The sequence below is a fragment of the Pelodiscus sinensis genome, chromosome 3 (genome assembly GCF_052426305.1).
Source record: "Pelodiscus sinensis isolate ZL-2025 chromosome 3, ASM5242630v1, whole genome shotgun sequence".
Lineage (NCBI taxonomy): Eukaryota > Metazoa > Chordata > Testudines > Trionychidae > Pelodiscus > Pelodiscus sinensis.
In genome coordinates, this window is record NC_143054.1 from 139,024,169 (window position 1) to 139,038,133 (window position 13,965).

Genomic DNA, 13,965 nt, shown 5'->3' on the forward strand with positions numbered 1-13,965 from the left:
ACATGCTGGGCTTCCACTGCCCTCCTGGAAAGCCCCCCTGCTGTGTGCTGGGCTCCCGCTGCTCTGCCAGCCTGCAGGGTTCCCAGCGCTAGCTCTCCACTGGAACATTTTTGGTCCTTCCAGACCACGGATGTTGCTGGATGAGAGAGTCCCAGTTAAGAGAGTTTCAACCTATACCTCATTTTAAAAACAATGAATTAAAATATCTCAATTTTGGTAAAGATTCTGCTACGTCAGGCTTTGCCATATAAAAGGTTATGAAGCTGGTGGGTTTTTTATATATTACAAAGAAAAGGTCAGCATATTAAATATAAGAAATTAAAGTATGATATATATTACGCTTAAACACACAAACCCCATAGGAAAAGTTGATGGGTTTGGTAGTAAACAGGACATTTTTCAAATGTCATGCACCTAATTGCCATTGATATTAACTGCAGTTTGTGTCATTGGAAATTTCCCCCTTATCTTTGAAGTTGTAGACACTTTTTTACTTACTTTCATCCTCCTTTTTCTCTTTCTACCTTTTACCCACAACTGTAGTATGATTCTTACATGGATACTCATCAGTCTTTCAATACTGTTCACACCTTCTTTAGATCAAGATCTTGTGGCTTAATCTTAGTCTTTACTAAATGTTTTGTCAACTTGCCTTTTTTAGGCAAGAGGAGAATTCACAACAATTACAGATTCTTTATTCCAACTTCATATCTTGTCCATATGCAAATCTGAATGTTTACCCTCTGCAGAAAACTTGTCTCAGAATTGTCCATACTTATTTATAAAATTTGTCTTATAAATGGCATTATTAGTAAAACTGTATTTTGTCAAAGTCAGTTCCATACACAGTCAGGTTTTGGATATCTTTCCTGGGCCATTTCTGCACAGTCATTGTTTTCAAATACACATTTTCATCCGTGAATTTTACATACAATGTTTCAGTAGAAACGATTCTGATATTCTTCTGCATTATCACTGTTTGAATGGAGACGAGTGGAAAAACCAGTTGATGGAAACATCTCTTTTTTTCGTGATGGCTGCAATCCTAATGAAATTAGCAACTACAATAGTTCAGTTTTAGTCTGTGCCCTTACAAGGAATTTTTCATGACTGAAGACTGTCAGAAAGGAAAATCACCACCTTGTATGAATGTCGGTATGTTCTTCCACCTCATTTCCCAAATGCTTGATGGCTGTGACTGCAGTCACAGATTCTTCCCCAGTAGATGAGGAAAGATGATGGCACAATTATTGTTTGTAGCCTTATCTAAAGATGAAATAATACATAACCTGGTGACTCTTACAGAACTTCTGTAGCTTCAGAACTGAAGGCAAATTTAGCCTGTTAAAACACAGTGTTAGGGGGAAAAATATGAAAAAATACTGAAACATTAAAGAATTCATAATTTCAGTATCCTGTTAGAAATCTTTCCTCATTGTAAAGCTCTAGGTTTAAAACTCCAAAACAATATTGAGAGCTGCTAAGTGGAATAAGAAACATTGATACCATGTTCTTTTGTTTTATTTACTGTTTATATTGATTTTTATAATAAAAGTGCTCTGAAATACATGAGAAACAAAAACACCTATGTCATTACAGAAAAAATTCAGGTCCTTTTTGAGCAATTCTATGCATACACTATTGATTCGAGTTTGAATTATACATAAGTAGCTAAAGTATCTTCAGTGTGGTTTTTCAATAGGGATATCTTTAAGACTAACAATCTCAGTTTTTGCTTTTACTCTTCCACCCTTCCCATCTCATACTTTTCAGTCCTTCATGCTATGAAAGAGGACAGTGAGAAAGTGCCAAGCTTATTAACAGACTACATTTTAAAGGGTGAGTATGCCTGTTAATATGCATCGGGTAGCTGGGATCTTTTAATATGACGCATATGAAATATATGATGTGATAACACTGTTCTTGAGGCATTCATGAATTAATAGGTCTGTATTGCCTTCTATTCAAACTATGCTTTCATTTTATGTGCCTTGAGGCCCCCAAGCATGTCACATCATGAATAAAACATTGTGATGGTAATTTCTTTTGTGATGGTGTAAAGCACATTACAAAGAACACCATAGGACATTATAGTATCAAAACGAAATAATTTAAGGGCTAGTTTACAAAGTAACATACGTGTAGTTCAAAATGTATTTATTAGACAGATATTTCTGAAACAATAAACTACTTAAATAATCTGTGGAAATAATGTACATTGTTTATACAGGGCTTGTAATCTTGTATAAATTTGAATTTTTCCTTCTGGTCACTCTTAAATATAAAAACAATCATACTGGGTCAGAGCAGTGGCCCATTTAGACCAGTGTCCTGTCTTCTGACCCCAGAACAATGATTTAAATGAAGAAAAAAAATTATTTGAGTTAAGGACCTGATTAGCACTGAATAAATCCTCTAGTATTTAGTAAATTTCAGTTGGTGTTTTATTGTTTAACAGTGTGATTAATCACAATTACATTTTTGAATGAATTGTGTGACTTAATTGCAATTAATGGACATTTCTATGTAGCACCAATAGTGAACAGAATGGACTAGCCAAATGAGTACAGTTCTGCCAGGGAATGTGTCTGTGTACTTGGGTGGCTAGCCTGTGTTGCAGACCATGCAGCCATGGCTTCACTGCTGTTGATATTCACGCTGTCTTGGCTAGATCTGTATCATGGACTGCAGTCACACCTCCAAGTATAGTATAAACATATCCAGAATGTTCTCAGACGTTAGTCGGTTATCTGGCATATAGACAGTTCTTTCAAAGGATTATTAATGGAGGATTAGATCTTTTTAAACAATCTATTTAGGCAAGCTTTGATGTTGCAGTGCCTCTGAGCCATTTACTGCTCTCATTAACCATTCTTGTATAAGAATTTCAACTTCATTCCTGAATTTCAAGGTATTTTTTAGATCTAGAATGGAAATATTAATATGAATTTCAATCAGATATTGCCTAGGCTGCATTCCAGATGTGTTTAAATCTTTTGAATTTGATTGAGAGACAAGGTGGGTGAGGTAATGTATTCTATTGGAACATTTTCTGTTGGTGAAAGAGACAAGCTTTCATACTTACACAACTCATCTTCAGGTCTGGGAAAGGTAATTTTGGAGAGTACTAACACTGCAGTAGATACATGCAGCTGGTTCATGCCATCTGACTCAGGCTTATAGGGCTCACACTAAAAGGCTGTTTGCTTCTGGTGTAGAAGTCCGGCCTCAGACTTCTGTGTGGTGGGAGAATTTCAGATCTTGGGCAGCAAGCCTGAGCCTGCACATCTGTCTGCAGTTAAACAGGCCTTTAGCTCAAGCCCTGGAAATCCAAGTGAGCTGACACAGGCCAAGCAGGGTTGTTTAATTGCAGTGCAGACACACACAGAATGTCACAGCTAAATCCAAGGTAAAATAGATGATTTAGCAAAAATAGTTAACACCTCTGCTATCATTGAACAATAAGGGGGATTAGCGGATTACACATTGTTCTGCTAAACCATACATTCTCTTTCAATCTCAAACCAGGATGGAGGAAGCAGAAGTGTAAGATGATAGTGATCTGAAGGAGAGGGATGCATTTAGTGGCAGGAAAAATCTATATTAATGAATCAAGATTAAGATTTTTAAAATTTCAATTAAAGAAAGTGATGTCATCAGTTTGAAATTGGCAATTTCAAATAATAAGTTAAAAGTATTTTCTGGTGCTATATCTTCTCCACAATTAATCTACCAAGTACAGGCAGTCCCCGAGTTACGCGGATCCGACTTATGTCAGATCCGCAGTTACGAACGGGGCTTTTCTCGCCCCGGAGTACGGGAGCGGCGGGATGCCCAGATGCGCCGCGGTCCACCGCCCCCGTTCTCCGGGGTGAGAAAAGCTGCTCCCCATCTCCCTGGTCTGCAGGCAGATGGGGAGCAAAGCCTTGGAGCACGCCCGCAGCGGGACAGCCCGGGCGCGTTTGAGCTGTCCCCCTGCGGGCGTGCTCCAAGGCTTTGCTCCCCGTCTCCCGACCAGCAGACCAGAGAGATGGAGAGCAAAGCCTCGGAGCACGCCCGCAGTGGGACAGCCGCGGCGCGCCTGGGCTGTCCCGCTGCGGGCGTGCTCCAAGGCTTTGCTCCCCGTCTCCCTGCAGACCAGGAAGACAGGGAGCAAAGCCGCGGAGCACGCCCGCAGGGGGACAGCCCAAGCGTGCCTGGGCTGTCCCGCTGCGGGCGTGCTCCGCAGCTTTGCACCCCGTCTCCCTGGTCTGACCAGCAGACCAGGGAGATGGGGAGCAAAGCCTCGGAGCACGCCAGCAGTGGGACAGCCGCGGCACGCCTGGACTGTCCTGCTGCCCGCGTGCTCTGTGGCTTTGCTCCGCGTCTCCCAGGTCAGCAGACCAGGGAGACGGAGCAAAGCCATAGAGGACTTGGGCGGTCCCGCCACCCCCGTCTCCCTGGTCTGCTGGGGGGGGGTGCAGCTAGTGCCCCCCCTCAGCAGACCAGGCTTTTCTTGCCTACCCCTTGGGTAGAGCAGCTGGGGGCTGCCGGGTTGGTCCCGCAGCGCCACTCCGGACCAACCCGGCAGCACCCCAGCTGCTCTGCCCCAGGTGTCCTGATTCAGCCGCTGCTTGTCAATTTCAGCAGCGGCTGAATCAGGACGCCTGGGGCAGAGCAGCTGGGGTGCTGCTGGGTTGCTCCAGTAGCGCCGAGGAGCCGCGCTACTGGAGCAACCCAGCAGCACCCCAGCTGCTCTGCCCCAGGCATCCCCAAGTCAGCTGCTGCTGAAACTGACCAGCGGCTGACTACAGGAAGCCCGAGGCAGAGTTGCTCTGCCCCAGGTTTCCTGGAATCAGCCGCTGATCAGTTTCAGCAGCAGCTGACTTGGGGACGCCTGGGTTTCTTAAGTTGAATCTGTATGTAAGTCAGAACTGGCGTCCAGATTCAGCCGCAGTTGAAACTGATCAGTTTCAGCAGCGGCTGACGCCAGTTCCGACTTACATACAGATTCAACTTAAGAACAAACCCTATCTTGTACGTAACCCGGGGACTGCCTGTATTGTGATTTTACAATGATACTTCTCTTTTTTTTTTAAAAATGTCTCCTACTATCATGCAAAAGGCCAACACTAGAAATAATGAAAATAACTAGTTGGTTTGTGCATTTCATAGCACTTTGTGCAACTGCAAAACAGAGATTAATGTATTTTCTGTAATCCCTTCTAGTGTATTCTTAGGTGTTACTTGCAATAATAGTAGGCAGAAAATGTTCAGCTAAATATGATTAAGTTAATCCTATCCCTTTTAATATTCTCACAGCAGCCTTCACTCTGCCAACTTGCGTATACAGTGTGCTTTACAATACAGTAATCTCATTGCATGATCTCATAATGTGATGTTATTCAGTAAATATTACATCATTATACACAAAGGACTAAAACATTTTTGTAATTGAGAATGGAGAATATAGTATGTAGTATTTTTTTTATTGTGTGGCATAGTTATATGTGGACCTGTTGAAATACATTAGTGCAAAGGATCAAAGATAAATTTGCTCATGGCCATATGTAAAAACCTAAATAGATATCTATAGCTTGAATCTTTTGCCTTAAGTTAAATCTCCAGCCTTAACAATACTTTACAATAGGTTGGTTACATACATTACATATTACCGTTATAATAAACACATCTGTGAAAGCCAGTTAGATTTCCTTATTCTTGACACAAGGACATTTATAATTTTAGATACTACTTTTCTGTTTTAAAAATTACTTAAGTCCATATGAATGCTTAACCAGATTAATGGTACATCTAGACTACAAGCCTCTTTCGAAAGAGATCGTCCAGACAGCCAGAAGACTTTTGAAAAAGCGATCTGCTTTTTTGAAAGAGAGCACCCAAGCAATCTGCATGCTCTCTTTCGAAAAAGCTCTGTTTGCATTCAAGAACGCCTTTTTTCAAAAGAGCTGTCTCGAAAAAAGGCGTTCTTCCTTGTAAAAGCAAGTTTACCACTGTCAAAAAACCCGCCACGTTCTTTCAATTTAATTTCGAAAAAACACGACAGCAGTCTAGATGCAGACGAAGTTTTTCGAAAAAAGGTCACTTTTTTTAAAAAAACTCTGTAGTCTAGACATAGCCTAAGGTGCTTTTAAAATAATACATTCTTACAATAACAAACTGACTGGTTGTAAACTTCTAACTAATCTAAGTATTCTTGTCTCATTGCCTATACATGAAAAAATAATAGTTATGAATTAAGGCAGTTCCAGGGAAATATTGCTACATGTATGTACCACCATGTCTTTCTGCCAAATTAAATAGTTTTAATTATTCTCCCCTCCTGGCTCCTGATAGTTTAGATTGTGGAAGTGGTATGGTTTCTCATCTTTGAGCTTGCTTCTTTTATTCTACTCCTGATCTTTCAAGTTATCTATAAAGGCTGGAATTTTATTTTTTCTTTTAAATTAAAAGGCAAAAATGTAACCATCAGGGTTTTATTTTTAAATTGTGAAAATTGTGTCTGATAATTTTCTTGTCTTTATTATCTAAAGTTTTTGTGTTTCTTTGTTACACCTGACTTCTTTATTTGCTTTTTTGTGTTGTGCTAGCATTGGTTTGAAAGCTGGATTGCTCTGAGGTTTGTGTCTTTCAAATGTGAAACAGGAATGAGTAACCCGTGAAGGGACATGTCTTGTCTTCCTACTTTATATGATCCACAGGGTACATATAAAAAGCTTAGAATTTAAAATTGCCATTTGAAATTTTCCATACGTATTTTAATATTTCACTACATGTTAGCACTTCTACTTTTCTTGAATGTTCTATGAAATTATACTTAATTCTTCAAGGTAGAAAACTTGTAAAATGTAAAAATTCCATTATTGAAGACATGATCTTCAGTTAACTCATTTCTGTGTAATATTAGTGGTAGCATTTTTTGTCATAAAGTTTTCTTTTGGGAAGTGGGTTTCAATTTAATTATCAGTTTCAATTCTAGATTTTATTCACTGCTTTTAGAGTTTAGAACTAAGCATTCTTCATGTTTGTTAACTATACTCTTTAATGTGTGTATGCAGTGCACATTGTGTTCAATGAGATTTATGCCTGTATATTTGTGGTTCTTTTGCAGTTCTGTGTCCAACATGAAAAGTGTTGCTTTACTTCAGATGTAACCATGCTCCTTCCTGTGACAAGAAGCTTTCCAGAGAGAATTCATAATATTTTCTTTTCATTTGACGCTATATCCAAACCTATATGTATTTACTTTCCATGTCTGCTTGGATTTTTGGATCATACAGTAGGTCCTTTGGGTATGATGATAGAACTTATGCACTTTTCATTTGATAATGCAGTGTACTTGAGCATAGAACAAACTATTTTCCTCACAAGCTTTGGTTTGGCTTTTAAAATCTGTTTTGTAGCGTGTAGTAATCCCTCCCATATATTTCATTGTTGGGGAAGGAAAACTTAACTTTAAATACTGTAAATAAAATAAGCCTATAATTTTAACTAACCTGCAGTTAAAAAAAACAACAAAATCTCTGTTCTTGCATCAGACATGCAAAAGAGATTATTGCCAAGTCTGCAAAGAAGAATTCCATAGAAGTTCTTCAGCAGACACTCCAAAACAGTGAGAGTATAAACTGTGAGAGTATAAACTGGCATTGAACTCTTAAAAAAAAGCAGTAGCTTAGAATAAAACAATAATCATACATTAAACAAATGTTTCTGAAGCTTTTCAGGAGGAAGAAAGAGAATATTTGTTCCCTTTACCTGCTACCTAATTTATATAAACATCTACAAATTAGATCACTGACTACTCTTATTTTTGCTGTTGGTTCAATTTTTAATAATGGCCATTGAGACCTGATATGTTCCGTCATTACTGCTATCATTTTAATACTCATATTAAATATTTGGTCCTAGGATAATGCTTTATAGGCTGCACAATGTACACTCAGTGCCCTTTAAGTCTTATGTAATGTTTGAGAAATGGTCAGCCTAGATTCCAAGTATATTATGTTGAAACTTTGGTTATCATGTATTTATAAGGCATCATATAAATCTGTCTCTTGTAACTCCCTGTCTATGGTGATGATGATACCTGTACTTCGATGTCATTGATGGGAACATATTTTATAAATCACATTAAATATCTGTCACAAATAACTTTGCCAGTCTTACAGTGTAAGTCCAATGGTGTGTAAAAGCCAATTGAAAGAAATAAAGTGACTGTTTTTAGTTTTGATTCCTTATTTCTTACATATTTATATTATAGAAGCTCCCAGAGCCAGCCACTGTACAGATTCATAAGAGGATACAGTCATGAAGAGCTTATAATTAAACATTTTTCTCAAGCATTTGCTTCTATTCCTTTATCTTAAAATCTCAGTAATGAAGAATCTGTTCTAGAATAAATTTCACAATATACAGGTTGAACCTCTGTAGTCCAGCACTCTCGGGACCTGACCAGTGGGGAACCAGAGAATTTGCCAGAAAATGGAGGTCAATATTGTCTAGCAGCATTACAAAATTTCCATTGCTTACTGGGCTCTTAGAAGACATTGAGGGGTAAATTAGAGCTAAATAACAGGACAGAACATTGAGAGCCAGGACTGGTGGCTGTAAACAAAACCTTACGGGACAACTAAAATCATGCTGGACCATGGGTGTAGCCAGACCAGAGCGAGAGAGATTCAATCTAGAGAGATTCAACCTATAATACTTTCTAGAGTCTGCTTATTAGTAGCAGATACTATATGCATTCTTCTACTTGATTAACAGAACATATTAATTATGAACATGACCCTCTTTCACTCAGTAATGCACTTTTCATCTAGGTACAGTGACAGTTTTATAATTGAGCTTCTGTGTTATGTGTCAGTTGTTCCTGTCTTAGGGTTTATTTTGTTTTTGTTTTTGTTTTTTTGTTGGGCGGGGAGGTTCCCCGAATTTACACAACTTAGAATTCTGGCCATTACACCACTTTGTCAGCAGTGGACAACCTGCTAGGGCAGGAGAGATGCTCTTTCTGCTTCTGATCTGCTTAAGTGGTTAAGTTTCTAAAGAGATTCTTGACTTTTTTTTTCTTTTTCTTTAGCAGTTCGTCTATAAAGAAAAATATTGTTTCCTCTGCTAATATGTTGTGATTTCAGCATGAGATTCCTTGTGACTTTTTTTTCTGAATGTGTGTTTTCAACTAAGAGAGAATCCTGTTTCATTATTTCAGTATAGAAACAGATCAGTGGCTTCCAACTGGTGAGAACAATTATTTATCTCCAAGCCAGATCTACTCAAAAGTGCTTCCTGGAGCTGCCTAGTCCTAAAATGAATGCCTGACAAGGCAGGGTATTGATGCTCTAGCCCCAATCCAGTAAAGAGCATAAGACAGAGAATGCCATGGGACTACATATCTCTTTAAAGTTACACAGGCTTAACTGGATCAAGGCCAGAACAGTCAGCACATCACAGGATAAAGCCCATTAGTGGTTGGCATTCCCGTGTGCATGTAGTAAGACCAACTCCAGAACAATGCTGTTATTTTCAAGGAAGAAATTCTCAAAAACAGCAGAATTAAATGGTGGTCATACTGGAAATTGTAAGTTTTGGTAGAATGAGTTATTACATTGCAAGAGGGTGAACTGAACCCAAAGGTCGCCCCCCACCCATCCCTGGAAGGAGCAGTGTCAAGGTCCTCTAAGCAGACTAGAGGAGCAGCATGGGAAGCATGGACCATATAAAAAGGGGTGGCAGAACAGAGCAGCAAAAGAGAGTTGGTAAGAGTTGTTGGCTTGAGGTCCTATTAGGAGCTGGAGGAGAAAGATTTCATGCCCAGCTGCCTGAAGGTGTTGCAGCATAACAAAAGCTAAGTGGGGGTCAGAGACCAGGGGGAGGAAGGGGTTCCTGGCTGACTGCTTGGACTGAACTAAGGGCAATTTACAAGCAGAGTCCAGGGGAGCACTGAGGGAGCTCCTGGCTGGCTACAGGAACTAGATGAGGACAGAGCCTTGGGGGCGGACATGTAGTGTCTCCATGGGGAAAACTCTGGGGATACAGCCCCATGGCAGGGCTGAGATTACTTAAAAATAGAACCTCAGGCGGGGCTAGAGAAATCACCGGAGAACCACCAAAAGAGGGTCACCAGAGGACAAAGAACATAGACATGCATAACCAGAGAGGTAGATATTGACCCCACCATACACACATGGCTCAGACTCAAGTTCCACAGTGCCTCATCAGTCTCAAAGACATGACATCTCATGTATTGGTGCCAGGTATATCTTTCAGTATGTTCCCCGTATGTCATTCACCATCAACATTCAAATGCAGGCAAAATTCCCCCCGAGCAAATATGTAGCTTTGTAAAGAGTACAATTATTATTATTTCCATATATTTAAATAATTTGGATTTGGGTTGGGGGAGCTTATGAAATTTTCCACTGTACCTATCACTTTGCTTTTTGTAAATGATTTCAGAGTATCTTATTTCTAACATTTCTTTGGGACACTTAAGCTAAATTGTAGGCTTTCTAACTAATATCTTGATTTTTTTATGTATGTATTTATTTATTGTAGCAACTTGAAACTTTGGTGAAATTATTTGGGAACTGACGTGACAGTTTATTATAGTACAGTAAAACTCCATTAGTCCGGCATCCAATGCTCCGGGACTCCTGATGGTCCGGCACCATCAGGAACCCGGAAGTGCTGGGGCAGCCGGACAGGCTTCCCCCATTCAGCTGCTGCTGAAACTGACCAGCAGCTGAATCGGGGAAGCCGGGAACAGAGCAGCTGGGGTGCTGCCAGGTTGGTCTCGTAGCGCTGCCCCTCGGGGCTGCAGGAACAACCCGACAGCACCCCAGCTACTCTTGGGGACGCCTGGGGTAGATAAGCTGGAGTGCTGCCGGGTTGGTCCCGCAGCACCAAAGGACGGTACTGCGGGACCAACCCGGCAGGACCCCAGCTGCTCTGCCCCAGGAGTCCCCAATTCAGCCGCTGATCTGTTTCAGCAGCGGCTGACTTGGGGACGCCTGGGGCAGAGCAGCTGGGGTGCTTCCGGGTTGGTCCCGCAGCGCCAAGGGGCGGCGCTACGGGACCAACCTGGCAGCACCCCAGCTGCTTTGCCCCAGGAGTCGGGATTCAGCCGCTGCTGAAACTGACCAGCAGCGTCAGTTTCACCAGCAGGCTGAATCTGGATGCCTGGGGCAGAGCAGCTGGGGTGCTGCGGGGTTGGTCTCGTAGCGCTGCCCCTCGGCGCTGCGGGACCAATCCAGCCGCTCTCCAGCTGCTCTGCCACAGGTGTCCCCAAGAGCAGCTGGGGTGCTGCCGGGTTGGTCCCGCAGCCCCGAGGGGCAGCGCTACGGGACCAACCGGGCAGTACCCCAGCTGCTCTGTCCCAGGCGTCCCCAAGAGCAGCTGGAGTGCTGCTGGGTTGGTGTCGTAGCGCCGCCCCTCGGCGCTGCGGGACCAACCCGGCAGCACCCCAGCTGCTCTATTGCAGGCATCCCCGATTCAGCTGCTGCTGAAACTGACCAGCAGCGGCTGAATCAGGGATGCCTGGGGCAGAGCCGGACTATCGTAAGGGGAGGCTATGAGGAGTCTGGGGTGGCATCCCCTCCCACCACACTCCAGACCCCTCATAGCCCCCGCTTCTGATAGTCCGGCATATCTGATAATCCGGCACCCTCTGGGTCCTAAAGGTGCCGGATTATCGGAAGTTTACTGTAGTGATTTTGAGGGATTGCAACTCCTGGTCTTGTTTTGCTGAGTATAATATGGGTAGCCAGCACTGGGATCTGGGTGCCTGATCCTTAATCACTTAAGTCAGTTGTTGCTGGATCAAGGCCTACGAGAGGGGAAGTGAAGAGAATTTTCATGTAGAGTGACAGGAGCAGAGGCATCTCCTGAGTGACCTTCTTTCTCCCTGGATGTAATGAGTAGAAATAACAAATGCTGCCAAGTTTTCCCTGTGTTACCCCCACTCCTGGGGTGAATGAGAGATAAAGAGGATAGGGGAGGGTTAGCTAAGAAGAGTGTGTCAGGGAGAAGATGGTAAAAGCAGGGTGCTGGGAAACATGAAAGAAGAGAAGTACTGGAAAAGATTTAGAAAAAGAATTGAAATAATGGTCTTAGAATTTAACATTGTAGAAAAAAAATTGTCAAAAAAAAAAGTACAAAGAATACACCAAAATACACTCTATAGCCTTAGCCTCCTAAAAATGTACTTAGTTGTGGAAAAGTTCCTAACAAAAATATTCTGCCCTACCAGATTGAATTGCAATTTTTAATTATTCTGCACATAAATATTCTGTGTAAACCTTGCCTATAAGAGCCTGACACTGAGCAACTGAAGCTGAAAGTGGTTAATATGCATCCAAACAGCAAATACATTGCAGATTTCAGGTTCTCTGTGCAGTTGGGTCTTGAAGCAGTGTTTGAATTTTTTTTTAAATCACATTACATGGGTTTCAATGAAAGTCTGTGTATATCTGGGGTAAAACTTAAGTTATCTAAAATTGGGTTGGAAAGTTCCAAGATATATATGGAATGCGACACGGAGTTACCAGATTTAGGTGTGCAAGTTTTTAAGCAGTAAGGAATGCATATTCATCTCTTGTGCTTTTCCAGAGAGACAGAATTCCCTTGCTCCTGGATATTTCAAGAGAATTGAAGGTGTGATATCTGAGTGTAGTGGCTGTCAATTTCAGTGTACTGGCAGGGATTTCTTAAACTCATTATAATAGGCACCTGCTAAGCATTGTTAATTTGGGGCATATCTGGGAGCAAGAAATCTTAAAAATTAAATGGCATTAAATCACCAAAAATCAGTGTTCACCAAAGATAGCTAATTACCCATTTGCTGGCTGGAATTGGAGGGCAAATTAATTAAGATTCAATCTGCATAGAAAATGTGCTTGTGGTCCAGTCCAGATCAACCACCAAAATAACATCAACAATACTATCAGCTCTCTTCTACTGAAGGGCTGTTCATCTTACTTGATCCTCAGCTGTTTCTAGAAGTGGCCAAGAATATTTTATATGATCTATACTAGGTCAGGAAGTTGTGACCTTTTCTTTATGATGTTGCCATAGTACTTCATGCCTTTGTCACCTCGAGATTGGATTATCTCTACATCCTCTATTAATGTTCCTAGAAATTAACAGCTAGTGCAGAGAGTGGCAGCTTGTGTGCTTGGCAACAGTGCACCTCACACCTGTGTTGATCATCAATCTACACTAGCTACCGATTAATTTCCAGATGAATTTAAGATGTTGGTTTTAATTTATAAAGACCTACATGATATAGGTCATGGGTACCTGAGGGGACTGCCTCTCCAACTATAATTCCAACTGTGAAGCAGTTTAATAACCCCCTAGTTCTGTTGGGAAGGGACTGAAAGTAATACTTTTTTAGTGTAACATCCCAACTTTTATTTTTGTCTCCATTGATCCACTAGAGTCCAGATTTGTTGATCATCAGGTCACTGCAAAGCTCATCACTAGTTGAAAAATAAAATTGAAAGAGGTATTGTATACATAAATACAGATTTATTTGTATTACTGTATCTTAAGGAGCCTATATAAATTGAAGGTGCTTTTTAAAAACCTTAGAAAAACTCTGAAATTAATAGACATAAAGATGGTAAAATCTCTTGTTCCATTGTTCAAATTCTTCACATTCAGCCTCTATTCATTTATGCTTTTTGATCAATGGTGACCTACCGGTTAACTGAATTGGTGCACTGATTAATAAATCTTGTTAAGTGGGGGACTAATTGTTACATTTTTCCATATGATGGTTTTATGAGTCTCATTGCGAGTGTTTATAGTTTTTTTTTCTCTCTAAGTACTAATGTCTTCCTCATATTTATGATCCATTTGTTCCAAGATGTTTGTTAGTATTTTTCTATCTGGTCCCGTTAGGTATTTGCCTGTTAGAATATTTTTTACTGAATAAAGTTTTATGTCAGTATAGTCTTACTA

General features: G+C 41.0%; 1 protein-coding gene across 2 annotated transcripts in view; it reads left to right on the plus strand.

The window, feature by feature from the left end:
- The window catches only part of FEZ2 (fasciculation and elongation protein zeta 2), a 51,236-nt gene extending 43,013 nt beyond the window's left edge, over window positions 1–8,223 (plus strand). For both annotated transcript variants that reach the window (XM_075924936.2, XM_075924937.2), the window contains 2 exons: window positions 1,774–1,839; window positions 7,112–8,223. In XM_075924936.2, the coding sequence (XP_075781051.2) occupies window positions 1,774–1,839; window positions 7,112–7,128 (83 nt within the window). In that variant the 3' untranslated portion in view covers window positions 7,129–8,223. The remainder of the gene's footprint in view (window positions 1–1,773; window positions 1,840–7,111) is intronic.
- Window positions 8,224–13,965: the final 5,742 nt, after the last annotated feature.